At 54.5% G+C, this 23,610-nt stretch overlaps 1 protein-coding gene and 2 pseudogenes across 8 annotated transcripts in view; all 3 read left to right on the forward strand.

Moving 5' to 3' along the window:
• Window positions 1-23,610, forward strand: part of LOC308530506 (class I histocompatibility antigen, Gogo-OKO alpha chain-like) — a gene marked incomplete at both ends in the record, with an annotated part of 248,585 nt that overhangs the window by 221,448 nt on the left and 3,527 nt on the right. Inside the window, 8 exons of one of the 6 annotated variants that reach the window (XM_081107202.1) lie at window positions 1,030-1,118; window positions 1,236-1,520; window positions 1,823-2,098; window positions 2,637-2,912; window positions 3,036-3,137; window positions 3,572-3,604; window positions 3,742-3,789; window positions 3,937-4,245. In XM_081107202.1, coding sequence (XP_080963328.1) covers window positions 1,046-1,118; window positions 1,236-1,520; window positions 1,823-2,098; window positions 2,637-2,912; window positions 3,036-3,137; window positions 3,572-3,604; window positions 3,742-3,789; window positions 3,937-3,941 — 1,098 coding nt within the window. Of the gene's footprint in view, window positions 1-1,029; window positions 1,521-1,822; window positions 2,099-2,636; window positions 2,913-3,035; window positions 3,138-3,436; window positions 3,502-3,571; window positions 3,605-3,741; window positions 3,790-3,936; window positions 4,246-23,610 lie in introns of those variants that run through there. The other 5 variants (XM_081107204.1, XM_081107198.1, XM_081107203.1 and 2 more) reach the window with 5 other exon arrangements.
• On the forward strand, window positions 11,617-15,619 carry LOC308530504 (zinc finger and SCAN domain-containing protein 5C-like; annotated as a pseudogene). Its single transcript has 4 exons — window positions 11,617-12,000; window positions 12,678-12,890; window positions 13,763-13,922; window positions 14,841-15,619. The product of its transcript is annotated as a zinc finger and SCAN domain-containing protein 5C-like (transcript).
• On the forward strand, window positions 19,768-21,278 carry LOC308531393 (mesoderm induction early response protein 3-like; annotated as a pseudogene). The gene has a single exon. The product of its transcript is annotated as a mesoderm induction early response protein 3-like (transcript).

A 23,610-nucleotide genomic window follows, 5' to 3' on the forward strand; every position in this document is an offset into this window, starting at 1 on the left:
GCAGGTGCCAACGGACAGTCCTGTTGTCCTGATACAATGTCAGCCCCGAAGGGAAAACCAGAATGTTGGAACAGGTGTGTCCCACCACGTGAGCTGGACCGCTCCCCAGCGCTGACAGCGTTTCTAGGGGGCTCTGTGGGAACACAACACCTGTGAGCTTTGATGACGTCATTAAATGCATCAGCACGGAAAGGTCTCTGGGACTGAGAGACACAAGGCGTCACTTTACATCACCTGCATGAGGACCAGAGCCACCCAGCAAGACAGCCCTGGGGACTGTGACAGAACAGAACAGAAATTATTCAATATTCCCCAGCCAGCGGGGCCGGTGGTTGAACATTGACCTATGAACCGGGAGGTCAGAGCTCAACTTTTCGTCAGAGCACACGCCTGTGATGTGGGCTCCATCCCCCGTGTGGGGCGTGTAGGAGGCAGCCGATCAATGATTATTTCTTATTATTGATGTTTCTATCTCTTCCTCTTCCTTCTTCTCTGAAATCGATATAAAATATATATTTTTTAAAAACATGACTCCTGTTACCATCTCACTGGCAGTGAGCATGCGACGTGGATTAATAACTGTCTCACCCTGTGTGATCCGTGAGGGTCACTATGATGACGTCACCACACACACAGGTTCTCTGGGCGCCTGCCTGTGTGTGAGGCCGCACAGAGATGGTGACACCAAAACCCTGGAAAGTCCCTGAACAGCACAGCGCCCGGGCCAGGCCTCGGGGACAGGGTGACGGCGCCCCGCGCGGGAGGAGGGTCAGGACCGAGTCCCAGGGCCCAGGCCTGCGCTCAGGGCTCCGCAGGGACAGAGTCTGGGGGGGCAGCTCGTGGTGGGGACTCCCCAGCGCCCTGGTTTCACTTCTCCTCTCCCAACCTGTGTCGGCGCCTCCTTCCTGGAGACTCGTGACGCGGCCCCAATTCTCACTCCCATTGGCTGAGCGGTTTCCAGAGCAGCCAATCAGCGTCCCCGCGGCTCCCGGTTATAACTCCTCCGCGGAAGCGCCGGGACTCAGATGGTCCCCCGACGCCGAGGATGCGGGTCCTGAGCCCCCCCACCCTCCTCCTGCTGCTCTCGGGGGCGCTGGTCCCGACCCCCAGCTGGGCCGGTGAGTGCGGGGTCGGAGGGGGGGCTGTGCGGGGAGGAGCGAGGGGACCCGGCGGGGGCTCGGGGCCCCAGGAAGGTGAGTGTCCAGCCCCGGCCCTGCCCCCCGTCCGCCCCCCAGGCCCCCACTCCCTGAGGTATTTCCACACCGCCGTGTCCCGGCCCGGACGCGGGGAGCCCCGCTTCCTCGCCGTCGGCTACGTGGACGACACGCAGTTCGTGCGGTTCGACAGCGACGCCCCGAATCCGAGGGCGGAGCCGCGGGCGCCGTGGATGCAGCAGCCGTGGGTGGAGCGGGAGATGCCCGGGTATTGGGACCGGAACACGCAGATCAGCAAGACCAACGCACAGACTAACCGAGTGAACCTGCAGACCCTGCGCGGCTACTACAACCAGAGCGAGGACGGTGAGCCGCGCGCCGGGCCCGTCACAACCCCCCTCCCCACGGACGGGCCGGGGTCGCCCCGAGGTTCCGGGTGCGAGCGTCACCCCGAGGCGGCGGGACCCGCCCAGCCCCCACCCGGGAGGAGCCCGCGGGGACTATGACCCGATTTCACTTTCAGTTTTAGATTCAGTCCCCGCGGGGCGGGCGGGGCGGGGCTGACCGCGGGGCGGGGCTGACCGCGGGGCGGGGCGGGGCTGACGGCGGGGCGGGGCTGACCGCGGGGCGGGGCGGGAGGGGCGGGGCTGACGGCGGGGCGGGGTCAGGGTCTCACACCATCCAGTGGATGTATGGCTGCGACCTGGGACCCGAGGGGCGCCTCCTCCGCGGGTACAGACAGGAAGCCTACGACGGCAAGGACTTCATCGCCCTGAACGAGGACCTGCGCTCCTGGACCGCGGCCGACATGGCGGCTCAGATCTCCAAGCGCAAGTGGGAGGCGGCCGGTGTGGCAGAGCGTGTGAGGAGCTACCTGGAGGGCCTGTGTGTGGAGTCGCTGCTCATGTACCTGGACAAAGGGAAGGAGACCCTGCAGCGCGCAGGTACCAGGGGCCCTGGGGCCGCCCCCTCTCCCCGGGGCTGGGGCTCCTACAAGGAGACAGGACAGGGGGTCAGTGTCAGACACCCCTCCTTGGGTCAGGGAGGGAGCCCCCTGATGTCAGGTCAGGTACCAGAGGGACCCCCGCCTCTCAGGGACAGTTAGGGGTGCAGGCTCTCCTGGGGTGCAAGGAGACCCCCCTGAAATAGCCCATCAGCGGTCCCCATGGGCCCTGCAGGGGCTCTGGGACCCACGGGGACCTTCTCTCTCAGGCCTTGTGCGCTGCCCACACCCACTGTGTCTGAGGCCTCACCCCAGCTTTTCTGAGTCACGTGGCCTCCTGCCCTGGGCTGTGTCTCTCTGATTCTAGAACTTTCTAAAGACTAGGAGGGCCTTCCAGGTGCCTCTGTCCAGGCTGGTGTGTGGGCTGTGTGCTCCCTCCCCCACCCCAGGTGGCTGTCCATTCTCAGGATGGTCACATGGGCGCTGCTGGAGTGTCAATGACGGATGCAAAGTTCCTGCATTTCCTCCCCTTCCCTCAGACCCTCCAAAGGCTCACGTAACCCACCACCCCGTCTCTGACCATGAGGTCACCCTGAGGTGCTGGGCGCTGGGCTTCTACCCTGCGGACATCAGCCTGACCTGGCAGCGTGACGGGGAGGACCAGACCCAGGACATGGAGCTGGTGGAGACCAGGCCTGCGGGGGACGGCACCTTCCAGAAGTGGGCGGCCGTGGGGGTGCCCCCTGGAGAGGAGCAGAGATACACGTGCCATGTGCAGCACGAGGGGCTGCCCGCGCCCCTGACCCTGAGATGGGGTGAGGAGGGGCCGTGGGCACAGAGCCTCTTCTCAGGGCAGCAGGGGCCCTGGGGGACCTCAGTGGGGTCGGGACTGAGGCCTGGGGTCAGGGCCCTCACCCTCCCTTCTCTTCTCCCCCCAGAGCCGCCTTCTCACACCTTCGTCATCATCATGGGCATCGCTGGGGGCCTGGTTCTGCTGGGAGCTGTGGCTGCAGCTGTGATGTGGGGGAGGAGGCGCTCAGGTGGGCAGGGGTGGGGTCTGAGTGTCGGTCCCACTGGGGGTTCAAGCCCAGGTAGACGTGTGTCCCGCCTCCTTCATGGGAAGCACCATCCCCACACGTGTGATGGCAGGTGTGGGGCTCTGTGCTCACACTTACTCCGTAGTGAGGCCCGTGGGAAAATGAGGGACCCACTTATCACCTGATGATGCTGGTGGTGGGGACCCCGTTGCCAGCAGCCCCAGGTCAGAGGGCAGGTCCCTGCTGAGCACAGACCTCCAGGAGGGCGGTGGGTCCAGTCCCCACACATGGACTTCCCTCAGGTTTCCTGGTCCTGGCCTGGGTCTATACACAGGGTTCTGGAAACTTCCTTGGGACTCAGGACTAGACCTTCCTTTAGGACCTCATGGCCCTGCCTCCTCCTCCCTGGTCTCTCACGGGATGTTTTCTTCCCGCAGGTGGGAAAGGAGGGAGCTACGCTCAGGCTGCCAGTGAGTATGGAGGGGGCACCCCTGAGTCCCTGTGACAGTGCAGATGGGAGCCATAGGGCACCCCCCGCCCATAGTTCCTCCTTAGTCTCCTGCCCTGGGGCTCTGACCCTCTCCTGGTGTGTCCCCCCCACCCCCAGGCAGTGACAGCGCCCAGGGCTCTGATGGGTCTCTCTCGGCTTCTAAAGGTGAGACCTGCCGTGGGGAGGGGAGGGCAGAGGGGAGGACTGGGTGGTGGGGAGTCTGTGGGACACTGTGAGCATGAAGTGGACTCTGAGAATGTCACCAGTTACAGCCACTGACCTGAATGTGTTCATGATGCTTGTCCTCCACAGCGTGAGGCAGCTGCCTGGTGGGGACTGAGTGATGGAAGATGTTCACGCTCCCACTTCCTGACTCAGGAACCTCTGATTGGGGGGCTGGCCTGCTCTGCTCCCCACACTCTCCTGTCAGCAGAGTTGGGCTGGGTCTCCCCATCCCTGCCTGTACTCCCTGGTGCTCTGAGCTGCAACTTCCTGCTCCGTATTGAAATGAGACTGTGGATTGACCTCGTGTTTTAATTCTTGCCGTGACGGGTGACGGGTAATTAAAGGAGACCCTTTAATAATTATTTTCTCAGAGGAAATAAATGGAAGCACCAAGGATTCAGCAGATTCCTGTGTGTTTTGTGCTCTTTGCAGGGGGGACGGGAGAGGCTGTGAGGTCGGAGCGTGGGCGGGGCCTGTGCCCAGGTGGTGCTCAGTGTGTCGTGGGCTTTGACGTCGTCACTCCTCGGCCGGGTCACCTCTCTGCTCCTCTGACCTTGTCCCTCAGTGTCCCTGTCCCACCAGGACCTGCGCTCACAGGGACACACAGGCCTTGTCACTTGTTCGAATGAATCACATCTCCAGGCCCCTCGTCATCCGAGGCTCAGGTCGGGGTCAGGCCCTCAGAACCTCTCTTCTGGGTGTTGGTTGTTTCTTTGCTTTGGTGGATGTGATGCCTGTTACTGCGTTTGTGTAGGAGTTTTGGTCTCATTCTCTGGGTGTCCCCGTCTGACAGTATCAGGGCTCATTTTTGCCGTCATTGTCCCGCTGGCCCAGGGGTCCCTGCACACAGGACTCTGGTTGGAGAGATACATTTCAGGCTCCTCCTGCTCTTGCCTCCTTCTAGGGCCTGAAGGTTCCAACCCTCTGATCAGCTTGGTCTTTCTGGGGACCAGCCCCCACCCTGACTCTCTCCAGGACCCTCAGCCAAGAGCCATCTCATCAGCGTCCCAAAGACACTTGTCACTCACCATATGCCCAGGGTTTTAGGAGCTCAGTGCCAGGAGCCAGGGGCAAAGACCAGACACTTTCTCAGATCCATTCATAGCAACAGTGTCCCAATAACTGAAGATGCTGGCACCTCACTAGAGTCCCACCTACTCATGAACACTGTCCAATCCATCGTCCTCTGAGGATGGTTACAGGGCCCGGACACTTACGGAAATTGCCCAACAGTTGTAGTCAGAGGAGAAATTGCATTCAGCCCTAATGTGACATTGCTGCCCACCTCCCAGCATTGAGAATGACAGAGTCAGACAAAACCAATTGTTCACCAGAATGTGGACTCATTCTGTCTCATACATTCCTGGTGGGAAAGTGAGTTGTTCCAAACCTGGTGGGAAATGCATTGGCCGCACTCCCTGCACCTGGAGATGGAGAGCAGGATGGGGTGTCAGGGGGAGTCAGAGGCTGAGCGTCACCGACAGGATGGCAGGAGATCACACATGGGGCGAGGGAGAGAGTGAAAGGCTCAGAAGGACAGATGGACCAAACGGAGAGATGCCTGTTGGCAAAAGTGTGGAGAAAAGACAGCCCCTACCTATGTTGGTGAGAATGTACTTGTTCTCCAGGAAGAGATTTTCAGCCCTTGTGTATCTCAAACCACCCAACTTACATGCTGGCTCCCTTCCACTGGTTGGGCCCTCCTACCGTGTCCCCCATGCTTCCCAATGCGGTGCCACACATGGGCTGTCACAGCCGGGAATGTTATTCAAGATGCCAACGCTCCCACCTCCCCTTTGAAAGAAAGAATAAAAGGAGAGGATTTAATGAGGTCACACGGATCTCACATATCTTGGAATTACGGGGAGTCACTCTGCCCCATGGGACACCTGTACATTCCTGAGCAGAGACGGGTGAGATAAGGGAAGCAATTCCATTGGAGGGTCAGGAAATCAGGATGAAGCAGTCGATGTAGAAACACAAAGGTGGGAATGGCACCTAAGTGTTTCTTCTCAAGGGACGCTGAGGGGTACCTGTTGGCAACTCTCCCTGGACAGGAGTGAAGGGACCTCAGGCCTCCAATTGAATCAGTGACTCCACACGGCCGCTGGATAGAAGGAAGGGAACGTTTTCCCGATGCATTGTGACCTTTCATTGCTTCACAGAATGCGTTTCTCACTCTTGTGCACAGTGTAGGCGTTTTATAGAGAAAGCGGTTGACTCCATCAAGTCCCCAAACAAATATTGACAAGAAACCATAACTCGTTTTCCCAGCCGTGACTGGAATTCCTGCCCAACACATTGTAGGGAGGGCAGGATGGCGGCAGGTCCTCAGAACCGTGGCTGATTTCTTCTCGAGTCTGAGGAGACTAAATGCCAAGGCAGGTCAGGCAGCCGCAGGACGGACCGAGAAAGACTTACCTCCTGGCCTGGGTCTATACACAGGGTTCTGGAAACTTCTCTGGGTCCCAGGACTAGGGCTTCCTTTAGGGCCTCATGGCTCTGCCTCCTCCCTGGTCTCTCACGGGATGTTTTCTTCCTGCAGGTGGAAAAGGAGGGAGCTACGCTCAGACTGCCAGTGGGTATGGAGGGGGGACACCTGAGGCCCTGTGACAGTGCAGATGAGAGCCATGGGGGGGACCCACTCCCCATATTTTCTCCTTGAATCTTCTGTCCTGGGTCTGACCCTGTCCTGTTGTGTCCACCCCAGGCATTGACACCACCCAGGGCTCTGATGTGTCTCTCTGGGCCTATACAGGGGAAACCCTACCGAGGAGTGGGGTCGGCAGAGGGGAGGACTGGGTGGTGGGGAGTCTGTGGGACACTGTGAGCATGAAGTGGACTCTGAGAATGTCACCAGTTACAGCCACTGACCTGAATGTGTTCATGATGCTTGTCCTCCACAGCGTGAGGCAGCTGCCTGTGGGGACTGAGTGATGGAAGATGTTCACGCTCCCACTTCCTGACTCAGGAACCTCTGATTGGGGGGCTGGCCTGCTCTGCTCCCCACACTCTCCTGTCAGCAGAGTTGGGCTGGGCCCTCCCCATCCCTGCCTTTACCCCCTGGTGCTCTGAGCTGCCACTTCCTGCTTTGTATTGAAATGAGACTCTGATATGACTGTGTTCATTGCTTGCCATGAAGCATTGATGGATTAATTAAAGGAGAAGATCCTAACGTTTGAGAGGAAAGGGATGGAAGCACTGAGAACTTTCCAGAAGCCACGTGTTTGCAGTGCTGAGCCTGTCCTGGTGGGACAGGAGGGGCTGTGAGGAGGAGGCGTGGTTGGGGCCTGGGCATGGTCAGTGCTCAGAGCATCGTGGGCTTTGATGTGGTCACTCCTTGGCCGGGGCACCTCTCTGCTCCTCTGACCTTGTCCCTCAGTGGAACCCTGTCCCACCAGGACCTGTGGTCACAGGGATTCAGGCCTCCCCCAGGCCTTGTCACCTGTCCTAATGCATCATCTCCAGGACCCTGGACAGCGATGCCTTCCTGGGCAGGTCAGCCTGGGCTCAGGCCTGGGTCCCGCCCTCCGCCCTCATCTGCTGGGTGTATGTTATTTCTCTTTATTTTGGTGGATAGTCTTCCTGTTCCTGCTTTTGTGTGAGAGCTTTGGTCTCATTGTCTGGGTGTCCCCATCTTCTAGCCACTGGAGGCATTTTGCCCGTCATTGTCCCACAGGCCCTGGGCTCCCTGCACACAGGACCCCGCGGTGTGGAGAGATGGGTGTTCAGGCTCCTCCTGCTCCTGCCTCCTTCTAGGGCCCTGTTCTCCCCTGTCAGCCCCTCCCTGCTGCTCCTGAGGGGCCCTGGCACTCCTGGGTCCGTGAAATCACAGTTGAGATGATAAATATGTAGACATCATCAATCATGATCCTTATTCGGTAATCATTTCATCAATACCATTTGTCATATAAAATCCCCAACAATCAATGTGAAATGAATGCCGCCCTGTGAGATGTTAAAGTCAGTTCCTAATCTAAGGAAGTTAATAAAGTTACATGGAAATTATTCAGGAAATACGTTTTCCCTTTGAGCAGTGCAGCTGTTGAAAGAAGTCTCTCTTTTTTAAGGAATATTGAAGATTTTATGTAAATTTTATCTCAGGGTGGATATGAGCAATACCTGCCTTCCATGGGCACATGTCTGATGTTGGACTTGGGTCACATCACTCCTGCGTCAGTGGAGATGTCATTTTCTAGAGGAAGATAAACACATTGGAGAATGAAGGGTTGTTTTACCCATTTTCTGTATGTTTAGTCCATTCCTGTTTCTGTGAGATTCTGGCGTGTTACAGAGAAAATCAAGGAAGGAGCTTGGTTTTCAGCGAGTTGCTTCTCACACCTGCATGTTTTTAAATGGCTGACCCTCTAATTTGGCTGATGGGATGGATACACCCTGTGAGACAGTGTGGAAGGTGCCAGGGATAGAGGTGCCACCTGGGTTCCAGTTCATCACTGAAATGTAGACACGGGGTTCTGCTCCCACTCGGGGTGTAACATGAGCTTTGCCATCTTGGGGTCCATCTCTGCTGCCATGGTCACTGTCCCCCTGGCCCAAGCCGGTGTCTTCATGGTGGGCAGGCCAAGAGCTCCACGTGGCAGCAGGGGGCTGGCCTCAGCTGGCCTTCCTCACACCGCCAAGAACCACGGGTTCATTCCACAGACATCTAAGGAGCCATGATTGCTCCTGAGGGCGGGGAGCCCTTTCCGCCCTGGCCTCTGGGGTAGCCGCCTGCCATGATGCTGCCCGCTGCCTCCTCCAGCCCCCCCCTGGCCACAAGGAGCCGCCCCACCCCGCCTGGCTCCTCCCTGGTCTTAGCCGCCCTGTACCCCAATGTCCTCAGGTCCTTCCCAGCTGTTTCTGCCCCAAACCCCGCTTTTCCTGGAGGCGGGGGCCGGGGTTGGTGAGCAGGAGGAGCTGCCCACGGTGGGGGCTGGGGGAGCTTCTGTTCCGAGTGGACTTGACCTTTTTCCTGAGTTCAAAGTAGCGTGTGTTCTTCTTCTGAATTTTGTCCCAGTTCGCAAAGGGCAATGAAAAGTGGAAGCACCCAGATCTCCCTTAAACCCACCCCTCCTGACTCCCACCCGCCCCACACCACCCCCACCACCCCAGTGGAAGGGGCCTCCACATAGGCCCCTTCCCTGGTCCTCCCTCTCTCGCGCACCCATCCTATGGGGAGGGTGGTCAGCAAGGCGGGCCAGGGGCCCAGGAGAGGAGTGCGGGTAGGCTCCTTGGATAGAGGGGCAGCTGAAGGCAGGGGAGGGGCCTGGCAGCGGGCTCCAAGGTCTGCGCCCCAGGAAGGCAGGAGGGGGACGGAGATGCCGGCTCTGAGAAGCGTGTGGAAGCAATTGACAAGCATCTGCCCAGAAATAAAGTCACTGATGAGGTGCCAGCCAGTCCCAGGTTCTGTGGCGGCGCCACCCTCGCAGGTGCGGTGGGGGGAGAGGGGTTTTGGGGAACCCACCCAGCTCCTGGGGCAGCCGTTCCTGCCCTTAAGTGTGGAGAAGGGACCCGGTGAGAGGTGATGGAGGTGAAGGCTCCCCCATTTCCACCCACGGGAGATACCGGGAGATACGCACACCCGCTGGGGCCCCAGGACCAGGTCACCCCACGTCCCTCTCGGAGGCAGGGAAAGGGCCGGCTCAGCACCAGGGCCGCCGGGGCGGTGGTTCTGGAGACTGGGCTGGGACCAGGAGCCAGGCTGTGCTCCCAGAGGTCTGTGCGGGCCTGGCTGGGGGTGGGGGTGGTCCTTCTGTCCGACCTCCATGGGGTCTGGCCAGGGGCTCTGTAGTTCCCCCCCTGCACCCCCTCCCGTGTATCCGGCCCTGGGCCTGGAACAGGGGCCATGCCAGGCCCCGCCCCACCTGCCAGGTGAGTGAGGGGAGCAGCCTGGGCCGCCCTCGCCTGGTCCCTGAATCCATCTCAGTCCCAACTTCCAAACACACCCCGAAGCCGTGACCTCCTGGAACCCCTCACCCTCCAGGTCCAGCCGCTTCCCACGGCTCAGAACTCACGGCTTCCGATGGCTCTCACGGGTGACGGTGACCCCACGGCGTGAGGGAGGAGGAGAGATGGCAGCGAGCTCCCGCCAAGCGAAATCCTACTGGTCTGCGTCCGGGTCTCCATCGCCTGCAGACCAGGCTGGGCTTTTTGATTTATTTATTTATTTTAAATATATTGTATTGATTTTTTACAGAGAGGAAGGGAGAGGGACAGACAGCTAGAAACATCGATGAGAGAGAAACATCAATCAGCTGCCTCCTGCTCACCCGCTCCTAAGGTACATGTGCCCCCAACTAAGGTGCCTGCCCTTGGCCATAATCGGACCTGGGACACTTCAGTCCTCAGGCCGATGCTCTGCCCACTGAGCCCAGCAGGGTAGGGCGGGCTTTTTTATTATTTTAAAAATAAATTATTTTCTTTTTAAATTCCTTCTAGGGACAGAAAGGGGGGGGGGGGGGCGGGGGAGAGCATTGAACCTATTGAGCTTGAACCCAAAGCCAGGGCATGTGCCCAAACGGGGAAATCGAACCCAAGACCCTCCGTGACCCCTCGGCACCCAGGCCCACGCTGGTATCCCTGAGCCACCCCCGCCAGGGCCGGGTCTGTGTGTCTGGGTCCTTCAAATAGTTCAGACGCGTGCTAAGCAGCTCATAGGCCAATATGCCCCATGCGGCCGCAGACGTTTCTCTCCTGGGAACCATGGGTGAGCGGATTATGAAAAATGGATCAATCCTGGTCTCTAACCAATCACAGGGCAGGGAGGGAACTGGAAGTGATGCCCAGAGCGGGTATATAAACAGGCGGGTTTCAGCGCCTGGCACAGAGTTCGCCAGTCCGGGCTGCAGGAGCTGCGGGTTCGGGGGCTGCGGAGGCGGTGAGTGGGGCGAGGGCATCCGAGGCCTGGGGTTGGGAAGTGAGTTTTTACAATAAAACAATATCTGTAGGAGCTTAATTCTCTTAGGATTCTTTTGTGCTCTCTCTTGTCTGGAACAAAGTAGAAATGTTGGGGGGAAATTATAGCTTGATATTTACAACATATTAAATCCCATGGAATTCCAGGTTGTAAATATTTGTTTTCTGTATTTTCCTATAGAATTATGACCAAATAGTGATTATAATTTACCAATGGACTTGCTGTATCTTATATTTTTTTAATTGATGGTTTTTGAAAGAGAGAGAGAGAGATTTGTTGTTGCACTTAGCATTGCATTCATTGGTTGACTCCTGTCTGTGCCCTGACCAGGCATGGAATCTGCAGACTTGACCTAGGAGAAAGACACACTAACCAACTGAGCTGTCTTGAGGAGAAGCAATAAAGGCTGATGTTATTGTTGAAATAGATTTTGGAGCTCGGCCAGTGTGGCTCAGTTGTTGAGTGTCGACCAATGAGCCAACAGATCGCTGGATTGTTTCCTGGTCAGGCACAGGCCCAGCTTTCAGGCTCAGTCCCCTTTGGGGGGCCAGCAGGTGTCAACTAATTGATGTTTCTTTCTCTCTCTCTCTTCATTCATCTCTCTAAAATCAATAAAATGAAATATTGTTTAAGAGAAGAATACTATGGATTAACTTCCAGGGTACTCAATATGGGACCAGTGAGGGATGTTTAGCAATGGGTGGATCAGGAGGTGAAACCCATCTCATTCTCTCCTCTCTTCCCCCCAGAACTGAGGTCCTGTTACCAAGTCCATACCTTCTGTCGATCTCCATCAGGAGCTGGCTCAGGCCGGGATTGCTCCAGTCCCATTGGAGACATACTCAGGGAATATGGCTACAGACCAGGCATTTTCCAATGGTCATGGGCACCCACAGGGCAGCCTGGGCTGGGCGCTGCCACCTGCCAGACGACACCAGGGAAACCTCAGTGAAGAACAGCACTGGGACTCTGAGAGGGCGCACGTGCTCTTCAGAGCCTTCCAACACCCAGAGGACGCGGACCCCCTCCAGAGCGTGCACACAATGTCTGCGCTCCTCCATCGCTGGCTGAGGCCCGATGTGCTCACCAAGAAGCAGATCTTGGATAAGCTTCTGCTGGAGAAGTTCATGACCTGCATGCCCCTGGAGCTGCAGGTCTTGGTGAAGGAGAGGCATGTGCAGAGCTGCGAGGAACTGAAGCTCTTGCTGAGAAATAAGGAGAAACCCAGGAAATGGGTGAGTGGGACCCTCATGATGGGCAGGGGGCCGGTGAATGTGCACAGAGGCATTCTTTAATTTTCTGTGTTTTATTTTTTAAATATATTTGTGTTGATTTCAGAGAGGGAGGGAGAAAGAGAGAGAAACATCAATGATGAGAGAGAATCACTGATTGGCCCCTCCTGCCTGCCCCTGCAGTGAGGATTAAGCCCACAGTCCAGAGGTGTGCCCTGGCCTGGAATCAAATCATGACATCCTGTTCCAAAGGTTGATGCTCAATCACTGAGCCATGGCGGCCAGGCCACATTAGCATTCCTGAGATGGACATCTTCGGACATTTGATCTCCCATCCTGGGGCTCACTTTCCCAATAGCCTCAGAATAACCTCAGGGAGTAGACGTGTTGGTTCTACCTCACGGGTGAGGAAACTGAGGCACAGACCGGGTGCAGGGACGGCTCCTTTCTCTGCAGGGAGCCTCTGCCAATGTTTGGAGACATGTTTGGTTGCCACCATTTGGGAGGTTGCTATTTGATTGATTGATTAAAACAATTCCTTTTTTTAGAGAGAGAATGAGCAAGGGAGAGAGAGGGAAACATCCATGTGTTGTTCCACTGAAAGTGTGAGTGTTGAATAGGACACACGCAAGGAGTAGGATATATCCTGGGTCTTATCTTGTTTAATTTTCTCCCCACAGAAGGTCATCACCTTGCAAGAGCAGAAGTATCTTCTGGAGAATTCCGATGTTCAGATGGCCGATGAGGAAGTCGGTGACACAGACTACGTGTTGGATTTGTCCATGAAGTCCCGATCTCCCATCAGTCAGACGGGGGTACATCCTGAGAACAGCCAGGAGGTCAATGGAGAGCTGGGGAACCAGCCAGGAACCAGTGACGTGCTGTGGGAACAGGTGTGTGATGCCCTGATCTGTGGGGACAGGTGGGAGCCGGTACAAGGGAACTCGGTGACCGTAGCTGCTACAGCATTTGGGACATTTGACACAGGATAGAAAGGGACCCATGAATGCATCCAGCGGATGCATTACGTCCAAGGACATTTCTGAACCAGTGTGGTCCACAGGCCAATAAAAATCTAATTTTCCTCTAGGCATTATCAGTCGTGAGGAGTGGGGAGAGCGGGGTCCAGAATCCCTTTGCCTCCACTGTTGGAGGCAGCGAGCAGTTGAGATACCAGGAGAGGCAGCTTAGAGAATGAAGGCTATACACTGTTGCCTTGGCCTGTGTGATTAGCTGTTGGAGCATCAGACCCAGGGCTGCAGGGCTGTGGGTTTCATTCCCAGCCAAGGGCACATTCCTGGGTTGCAGGTTCCATTCCCTGCCCAGTTGGGGTGATTGCAGGAGTCAACCAGTCAATGTGTCTCTCATATTTATGTCTCTGTCTGTCTCTCCTTTTGCCTCTCTCTCTCTCTCTCTCTCTCTCTCTCTCTCTCTCTCTTGCTCTACTTTCTCTATACCACCCTTCCTTGCTATCTCAAAATCAATGGAAATATATCCTGGGGTGAGAATTAACAACAACAACAAAAAGAGGAAGGAGTGTAATGTATGGGCTTGACTTAAGGTGTGGTGGGTACACATAAGGACAGACTTGGGAGTGTAGGTGATGGGATTGGCCCCAAGGAAGTCTAGGCAGAGCCACAAAACTGTGCTGTTAGGTAAGCTGGGGTCTCAAGTCAGGGAGGTGAACAGGACGGGGGAAGGAGGGACGGAGCTTCCCACCCCTGGTCTCAGACACGTTTAACCCCCCTTGGTTACCCATGGTCAGGGGCAGAAAGTCTTCCTGCCAGAGATGATTCCCACGAAAAGTGATCTGGAGGGTGTGGGGCCCATGGAGAATTTGGTGACTTTAGAGAAGGATGTGATGGAAGACAGGGAAGAGGCAGCAGTACTCACATCTCTAGACCCTCCGCGTCCCAGCAGTCCTGGTGAGTATGGAAACTGGGCTTGTAGAGCAATGATTATTGTGTCATAAATCAGCAAGCGAGATACAAGATGCCTTAATGAGCCAATTGGTTAGGAGTCTTTATTACATGCAGGCTCAGAGCAGAAGATCTCTGTCAAATTCGTAGAAAACAAAGGAAAGAGTATTCCTCTTTTATATCCTTCTAGGTCTTTGTGTAAGTTATTTTTGCAGACACCTTGTTACCTTGAGTACGTATCGTATCTAACAAACACCTGGCATGGAAATATTATCAGTATCAGCTTCTCAGCCCCTCAGGTTCGATAGCTAGTTTGCCAGGTCAGACAGTTACGTTTACCTTTTCTATTTTTTAAGCTAAAAAACAAAGGTAATTTATAGAATAACACACCTTCTGAACATGGCAGAGTTGACTTACAGAACAAGGGACTCTCTGAAAATTGCAGAGCATTTCAAACAGCAGTTTCACAAAACAGAGATTACTGTGCTTCATTATTGATGCCCCCCCTGCTGGGTCCCCTCCTGGGCATCCAGCGTGGCCATCTATTGGGGACGGTTGTTTCTCAATGCCAAGCCTTCTCCATCACAGACTTCCTGGTGCCCAAAGGTCTAAATTTTGGGGTTTTTGGTTGATGGAAATGTTTTTCACCCAACATCGGCTTTGCTTCAAAGGCGTTTGGTAGTGTTAAACGTGCTCTTTAAAATATATATATACTTATATTGACTATTAGAGTGGACCGGAGAGGAAATCATCAATTGGCTGCCTCCTGTGTGGCACCACCGGGGGTAGAGCCCCACAACCCGGGCATGTGCCCTGTCAGGGAGTGGAGGTGGCGACCTCTTGGTTCCTGGGTGGATGCTCAGTCCATGAGCTGAGTTGAAAGTGCTCTTTGATTAATGTTGTGTGTTGAATCCTTTCTTTCAGGAGACTCGGTGAAGGCAGAGGGGGAGCAGAACCCGCAGGAAGGAATTGGTCTGGAGCGTGTGGATGCTGGTGACGTGCCTCCCACCCACGTTCCGGAGACACAGGCTTTGAGTCAGCGTCCAAAGAGAAGAGGTTCTGGGAATTCAGGAGGTGCCACCAAGAGAAAAAAGGGCAACACTCCCACCGCCCAAGAGGAGCCTCAAGAAGGAGCCGTGTTGTTGGACAGAGGAGAAGTCACCAGACAGCGCGGGTGCAATTCACTGGGTGCATCAAGCATCATGGAGCCCACTGGTCACCCTGTTGGCAAAGAACCCGGGAGAAAGGTACCCTACGACTGTCAAGACTGCAGCAAAAGGTTCAGCTACAGATCACAGTTAGAACTTCACCTGAGGACACACACAGGAGAGAGACCCTTCCAGTGCCTTGTGTGTCCCAAGGGGTTCATTCAGGCCTCGGACCTCCACGTCCACCAGCGGATCCACACGGGGGAGAAGCCGTTCTGCTGTAAAGTCTGCCAGAAGAGGTTCACCCACAAGTCCACGCTGCTTGGCCACCTGCGGGTCCACACCCAGGACAAGCCATAGGAGTGCGATGTCTGCCACAAAAGTTTCAGCCACCGCGAGAACCTCAATGTGCACATGTGCACCCACTCGGGCCTGAGACCCTACTCGTGTCCCCATTGCCACCTGGCCTTCCGCCAACTGGGGACGTTTAAACGCCACCAAAATACACATGTCAAGGAGGTGCCACAGGTCCCTTCCGACCAAGAAGGACATTAACAGCTCTCTCTCCTGTGTGTGTCCCTCTGGTGAAGGTGTAACAGATTGGTAACTGAAACTTTTGATGCAAAAATGGTCGATGAGCACTTAGACAGACGGGGGTCTATGAATTAGAATTGGGGTCCTTGACTAATTATTCATGTTCCCTATTGGCCCCATACTCTGTCAGTCTTGCTGTTTGTTTCAATAAATATTTCATGATTCAGTGATTATCTCTTGTTTGTCCTCTGTTGTCCTTTATTTTTATGTAAAATAGGGAGGTCCCAGGAGAGTGGCCAGATGCCCCACAGAATACCCAGTGCCATGTGGGTGTCAGGTACACCACAATTTTTATTTTCTAAAAAATATATATATATATTTGTATTGATTTCAAAGGGGAAGGCAGAGGGAAGAGAGATGAACACATCAATGTTGAGAGAATCATGGATTTGGCTGCCTCCTGCAGGCCCCCTACTGGGGATGCAGCCTGAAACCCGCACATGTGCCCTTGAATGAAATTGAACTTGGGACCCTTCAGTCTGCAGGCCAACACTCTATCTACTGAGCCAAACCAGCCAAGGCCACAGCATTTTTTAGATATGTGTCTTCTAAATTATTCCTTTATCTGACATTTGCATTTCACTGAGCATCATGGTTGGAGAGGGAGAGAGAGAGAGAGAGAGAGAGAGAGAGAGAGAGAGAGAGAGATTGATTGGTTGCCCCCTGTAGGCACCTGTTGCAAGGATTGAATCTATCTATCGTTTGCTGCACAAGATGATGCTCAACTAACGCAGACTCTCCCGCACCCCGGCTTGGTGGCCACACCCGGAGATAAGGGTTTGCCTGGTGTGGGGTGTTGCTCCCCAGGGGATTCTCCTGTATGACTGACTCTGCTGGTCAGAGCTCTGGTTGCCCAGTGTGGTAACTGTGCTGGCTGCTCTGTGGTGACTCCAGGTCTGCAAAGTCTTTTTGAAAAAAAGGGGGCCATTTCAGTGTCTGGGACACCACCCTGGAGGTCCAGCCCACAGGAGATGGACCCTGCTGTGTGTCCTAGATGTCTGCTCATCACCACCCTGGTATCCACACCCAGACATTGTCCTGTGGGGAGAGTCAGGACTCAGGAGGAGGGTGAGTGGGTCCCTTGTGTCAAACAATTCAGTCACTCCTGCCTCTCTAGCTATGGCCCCCGACCGCAGGCATCCACACATCTGGGCCACTTGTTGGCAATGAAACCTCCTGAAGCAGCCCTGTTGGGTTTCTCAGTGGTTAGACCCTCAAACCGAAGCGTCCCTGGTTTTGGTCCCAGTCAAGGGCATGTACCTTGGTGGCAGGTACAATCCCTGTCCCGGTTGGGGCACATGGGGGAGGCAACCAATCCATGTGATTCTCTATGTTGATGATTCTCTCCCTTCCTCTCTCTCCTTTCCTCTCTGAAATTAATAAAAATATATTTAAAAAAAATAAAAATCAATGGAAAATATATCCTCTGGTGAGGATTGGAAAAAAATTAAAAATAAAACCTACGGAAGCAGAAACTCAGGGCATGGGTCCAGCACGCTGGTGCCCTGAGCCCCCCAGGTGGTGGTACTACTGTGATTCTTCAACCACAGCCGGTCCTCCCTGGTTCCCACACCCGGATCACCTGGGGCTCCATTTGGGGTTTGTTTTGAAATGATTACAGCGTCACAGGAAGTGGTGACACTAGCCCAGGGAGGTCTCGTGTATTAAAAAAATAAATGCCTGCAAGCCGCTCGAGGGGAGTGTATTTAAGCATCAGAAAGGGGACAGGATGGTGGGCCTACTCCCCTGTTTCCTCCGTTCCGGCTCTTTTCAGAGTCCACCGTGACTCTGGTCCTGACAGAATCAGCGTCAAGTGGTGTGGGACAGGTGAGTGTGTGATGCCCTGATTTGTGGGGACAGGTGGGAGCCGGTACAAGGGGAAGTGGTGACCGCAGTGGGGCTTGACGGGGAATCTCAGGCCGCATACCCTGACCAGTGGGGTTTGATGGGGGACCTCAATGCACGCCCCCACCCTGGTGCAGGGTCAGGGGACTTGAGGCTACACCCCACACCTGGTGGGGCTTGACAAGGGTGGGACAGGCAAGGTCTGGATCTAGCCCAATGGGGGTGGGAGTGGCCGGGTCTGGGTCTGGCGTGATTTCAAGGTGCATGTGGGTGGGCAGAGACTTGACTCTGAGTCCCATGGTGCACCTCAGACTCTGACAGGAGGAAGATTTTCATATACATTTTACTAATTTTCTTTCATCTCTGACACTTCTATTATAGAGAACGGGCAACGAGCAATATTAAAATATTTCCTCTAATTAATGCCCTTTTAATGTCCATGAATTTCATGCACTGGGTCACTAATTGGTATATAAAAGAGCCATCGATTTCTGGGTGTTAATTTTGTATCCTCTACATTGCCAAATTCATTTATTAAGTCTAGTAGTTCTTTTATGGAGTCTTTGGGGGTTTCTCTGTACAATATCATGTCATCTGCAAATAATGACAGTTTTACTTCTTCTTTTCCAATTTGAATGCCTTTCATTTCTTCTTCTTGTCTAATCATTATGGCTAGCACTTCCAGTACTATGTCGAATAGGAGTGGTGAAAGTGGGCATCCCTGTCTTGTTCCTGTTCTTACGGGAAATGGTTTTAGTTTTTGCCCATTGAATATGATGTTGGCTGTAGGTTTGTCATATATGGTCTTTATTATGTTGAGATATGCTCCCTCTACTCCCACTTTGCTGAGAGTTTTTATTAAAAAATGGGTGTTAGATTTTGTCGAATGGTTTTTCTGGTCTCCACTGAGCCAAACTGGCGAGGGCGCAATATTTTTTCTGATATACCTCCTCAGACAAGGGAATCAAATGAAAAAATAAACAAATGGGACTACATCAAACTAAAAGGTTTTTGCACAGCAGAAGAACCATCAACAAAATGATAAGACAGCCCAGCCAGCTGTGGCGAGCGATGACCTATGAACCAGGAGGTTACCAGTCAGGGCATATGCCCAGGTTGGGGTTCAATCCCCAGGAGAGGACATGCAGGAGGCAGCCAATCAATGATTCTCTCCCATCATTGATGTTTCTCTCTCTCTCCTTCTCCCTTCCTCTCTGAAATCAATAAAAATCTATTTTTAAGAAAAAAATAAATAAATTATTTTCTTTTTTAATTACTTCTAGGGACAGAAAGGGGGAGGGGGGGAGCGCCGGGGGAGAAACATTGAACCTATTGAGCTTGAACCCAAAACCAGGGCATGCGCCCAAACAGGGAACCGAACCCGCGACCCTCCGTGACCCCTTGGCACCCAGGCCCGCGCTGGTATCCTTGAGCCACACCCGCCAGGGCCGGGCCTGCGTGTCTGGGTCCTTCAAATACTTCAGACGCGTGCTAAGCAGCTCATCCTCCAACTCGCCCCATGCGGCCGCAGGCGTTTCTCTCCCGGAAACCATGGGTGAGCGGATTATGAAAAATGGATCAACCCTGGTCTCTACCCAATCACAGGGCGGGGCGGGAACAGGAAGTGATGCCCGGAGCGGGTATATAAACAGGCGGGTGCCATCGCATGGCACAGAGTTCGCCAGTCCGGGCTGCAGGAGCTGTGGGGTGCGGGGGCTGCGGAGGCAGTGAGTGAAGCTAGGGCATCGGAGGCCTGGGGTTGGGAAGGGAGTGAGGACCAATGCATGGATGGATGTATGGATGAATAGGTAGGTGGGTGGGTGGATGGATGGATGGACGGACAGATGGATGCATGGAGGTTGGTCTCTAAAGACCCGGGTGTGTGCGCTGTGCGTCATTTCTGAGATCCTGTGGAAACCTGGGGTCCCCCTGGTCCCCCTTCACGCACAGGGCGAGGTTTCTATTTTAAACCAGCACTTTTTAGTCTAGGCCACTGTTGGCATTTTGACCGGATTCTATTTTATTTTGGGGGGTGCGGTGTGGGTGCATCTTAGGGGGCCTTGCAGTGCCTCCCCTGCCCCACCCTCAGACCCGGTTGTGACGACCATCAGTCCGTTCCCGTGCCTAGGAGTGTGCTTGTCATTCACTTTGTCCTGTAGACTCCACATCGAAGGGAATCTTGGGGTAACTTGTCTGTCTCTGAGAGAGAGAGAGAGAGAGAGAGAGGAAAGAGAGAGAGAGAGAGAGAGAGAGAGAGAGAGAGAGAGGAGATGATGGATGAGGGTAAAAACTTCAGCTCTGAAAGTACAGCCTTGGAGAAGGAAGGCGGCATGCCTCTGGAAGACCTGCTGGCCTTCTGCGGCTCTGAGCGCGTGCCGCCCGCCGCGGGGGAGCCCAGGGCCCGCAGCTCCCCAAGGGAACGTGCCCACCAGCTGCCAGACATGACGCTGGACAAGGAGGAAATAGCCAAAGACCTGCTGTCCGGTTGCGACGGGGAGGCGCCGTGTTCCGCAGACGACCTGGTGCCCTCTCTGGCTTTCCACGAGGCTTCCGACTTCTTCCCGAGGCCTTTGCGCTCAGATGCTGCTCGTGAAGGAGATAAAGAACCAGAGACTGAAGATGGTGAGACAGACAGTGGTAACTCACCGGAGGATGTGAGGAAGGAAGTAAGGATCGGTTCACAATATCAGGCCGAGATCCCCCCTTACCTTGGAGAGTATGACGATGATGATGACGATGATGATGAGAAAGCGTCTGAAGATGAGGACCAGCTCCTCTGGCGTCCCGGGGTGGTTGCGGAGAGCACAGTGAAGGAGTACCTTGTCGAGGCCGCACTCAGAACTGGACAGGAGAGAACGGTGGACGGGGTTTCAGCCGGAGCGCTCACCAGGGACGATGAGCGGGCCTTACAGGAGCTGCTCAGGTGCGACCATCACGTCCAGGAGGCGCTGGAGAGGCACTGCCGCAGCGGAAAGGCACCTCCGGAGGGCATGACTGCGTGGACAGAAGAAGAAATCCAGGGCTTTGAGCATGCGCTCCTGGTCTTTGGAAAAGACTTCCATCGTGTACAGAAGCACTGGGTGAAGACCAGAACGGTGGCGGAGTGCGTGGCGTTCTACTACCTGCGGAAGATGGGGAAGAGGTCTGGGCGCTAGGATTGCTTCGACTACTTCGCTACAACCACCGCCCCAGAGTGACGGACTACACGGACCGCCTGGTGGATGGGACAGAAGCTGGGGGGTTGGGGGGGGCAGTCAGTTCTCCCGGCTTAACCGCCACCCGCCCGGACCCTGTTCCTGGTCCGCAGCTGAACATAGTCAACTCCTCCACCGCAGGGGACTTGTCAGCCTTGACTGGCAGTGCAGGGGCGCCCCCCGCCCCGACCCCTCCTGCCCCGGGGCAGTGAGCTGCCTGGAGGAGGGCTTTCTATGCCCCGTGGCCCTGTGACTCCCGTGCCTGTGGTGACGGAAGAGCTGCCTGACCTTCTCAGCCATGGAGAGAGCGACTGCTTTAACCTGTTTGAGACTGGATTCTACCCCTCGGAGCTGAACCCCATGACCCTGTGCAGTGAGGAGATTGAAAATGGGCCTTGCTCTTCCTGAACCCTTTATGAGTGAGGTTTCTGGGTGTGGACTTTGAAAGCCACACACATCACAGCGCCAGTGCCCAAATGGCCCTGTCGGTGGCTGACTTTGGCAGCCTGTCTGCCAGTGGGGCCAATGGCTTCATCAGTGTCCATGCCCTGCACCAGCAGGCCGCCCTCCACTCCGAGTGACCGGCGGCGGCCTGCAGCCCAGGGAGCTCGAGGACAGGTTGGGCTGGCTTAGTCTTTCCCTGGCAGCTTGAATGTTTTCACTATGACATCAGTGATGTCAGCATGTATAGAACTCTATCTTGATTTATCAAGAGTATTTTCACCCTGACCGGTTTGGCTCAGGGGATAGAGCATCGGCCTGGTGACTGAAAGGTCCCAGGTTCGATTCCGGTCAAGGGCATGTACCTTGGTTGTGGGCACATCCCCAGTGGGGAGTGTGCAGGAGGCAGGGGAGGGACTGGGCCCGGAGGTGAAGGAGGAGGAAACACCACATGGTCCTTACAGTGTGGTCACGGGAGGGAAAGGACAGCACAGGGAGCACAGTCACTCACATTGTAACAACCACATGTGAGGTCACATGGCACTAGATGTATGGGGGCGGTCACTGTATAAGTTATATGAACGTCTAACCAGAGTTGTACACCTAAACTAACACAATATTGTACATCAACTATATTTGAAAAATTAAAAATATTTTTAAAAAGAAGACATGTGTATGTTGCATTCATTACACAAATGGATTAATTTCTTAACTGTCTTTAATAAAAATGGAGGATAAAAAACCTTATACGCTGGCCTGGGAAGTACACAAAACACACTTCTGCCACATGCCCAGGTCTCATGTACCAGGAGATCACGTGTGGGCGCTGAGCTAGCCTCTTTCTCATGGGGTCCCATTTTACTTTTTTAAAAATTATATTTTATTGATTTTTTACAGAGAGGAAGGGAGAGGGATAGAGAGTTAGAAACACTGATGACAGAAAAACATTGATCAGCTGCCTCCTGCACACCTCCTACCGGTTAGGGCCCAAGTTTACATTTAAAAAAAATTGAGCCCTAGCTGGTTTGTCTCTATGGTTGGAGCATAGGTCTGCGGACTGTAGGGTCCCAGATTTGATTCAGGTCGAGGGCACATGCCCAGGATGTGGTCTCAATTCCCAGTAGGGGACGTGCAGGAGGCAGCAGGTCCATGATTCTCTCTCACTATGGTTGTTTCTATCTCTCTCTCCCTCTCCCTTCCTCTCTGAAATCAATAAAAATATATTTTAAAAAATTTTATTTCAGAGAGGAACTGAGAGACAGAGATGGAAACATCCATGATGGGAGAGAACCACGGATAGGCCGCCTCCTGAATGCCCCCCACTGGGGATCTAACCTGCATCCCTGCAGGTGCCTCACCGGGAATAGAACCCTGGCCTCCTGGTTCATAGGTCAATGCTCAGCCACTGAGCCACACCCGGCCTGGCCTGTGTTTACGTAACAGAAGGAATGGCACAGACGCTGGGATTGCTGAGATTTGGGGAACTGGCTCACACTTTCTCAGTAATGAACATGAGTGCCCAGGCTGGTGTGGCCCGGTGGGGAGAGCATCAGCCTCCAGACTGAAGGTCTGATTCCAGTCAAGGGCCTATGTCCGAGTGGTGGGCCCAATCTCCACTGTGGGCCCAATGGCCAATGGGGCGAGCAGGAGGAGGCCAATCAAAGATTCTCCCTCATCATTCATGTTTCTGTCTCCCTCCCTCCCTCTCCTTCCTCTCTGAATTCAACAAAAATATATGTTTTTAAAAATGAACGTGAGCTTCTCCTTCAGGAAATATCCCTGGCAGGTGCCAAGGGACAGTCCTGTTGTCCTGATACAATGTCAGCCCCCAAGAGAAACCAGAGTGTTGGCACAGGTGTGTCCCACCACGTGAGCTGGACCGCTCCCCAGTGCTGACAGCGTTTCTAGGGGGCTCTGTGGGAACAGCAACACCTGTGAGCTTTGATGACGTCATTAAATGCATCAGCACGGGAAGGTCTCTGGGACTGAGAGACACAAGGCGTCACTTTACATCACCTGCATGAGGACCAGAGCCACCCAGCAAGACAGCCCTGGGGACTGTGACAGAACAGAACAGGAACTATTCAATATTCCCCAGCCAGCGGGGCCGGTGGTTCAACATTGACCTATGAACCAGGAGGTCAGAGCTCAACTTTTTGTCAGCATATGCCTGCGTTGTGGGCTCCATCCCCGTGTGGGGCATGAAGGAGGCAACCGATCAATGATTATTTCTTATTATTGATGTTTCTCTGTCTCTTCCTCTCCCTTCTTCTCTGAAATCAATATTAAATATATATTTTTTAAAAACATGACTCCTGTTACCATCTCACAGGCAGTGAGCATGCGACGTGGATTAATAACTGTCTCACCCTGTGTGATCCGTGAGGGGTCACTATGATGACGTCACCACACACACAAGGTTGTCTGGGCGCCTGCCTGTGTGTGAGGCCGCACAGAGATGGTGACACCAAC

This window comes from Myotis nattereri (genome assembly GCF_964212035.1).
Source record: "Myotis nattereri genome assembly, chromosome: 15".
Classification (NCBI taxonomy): domain Eukaryota; kingdom Metazoa; phylum Chordata; class Mammalia; order Chiroptera; family Vespertilionidae; genus Myotis; species Myotis nattereri.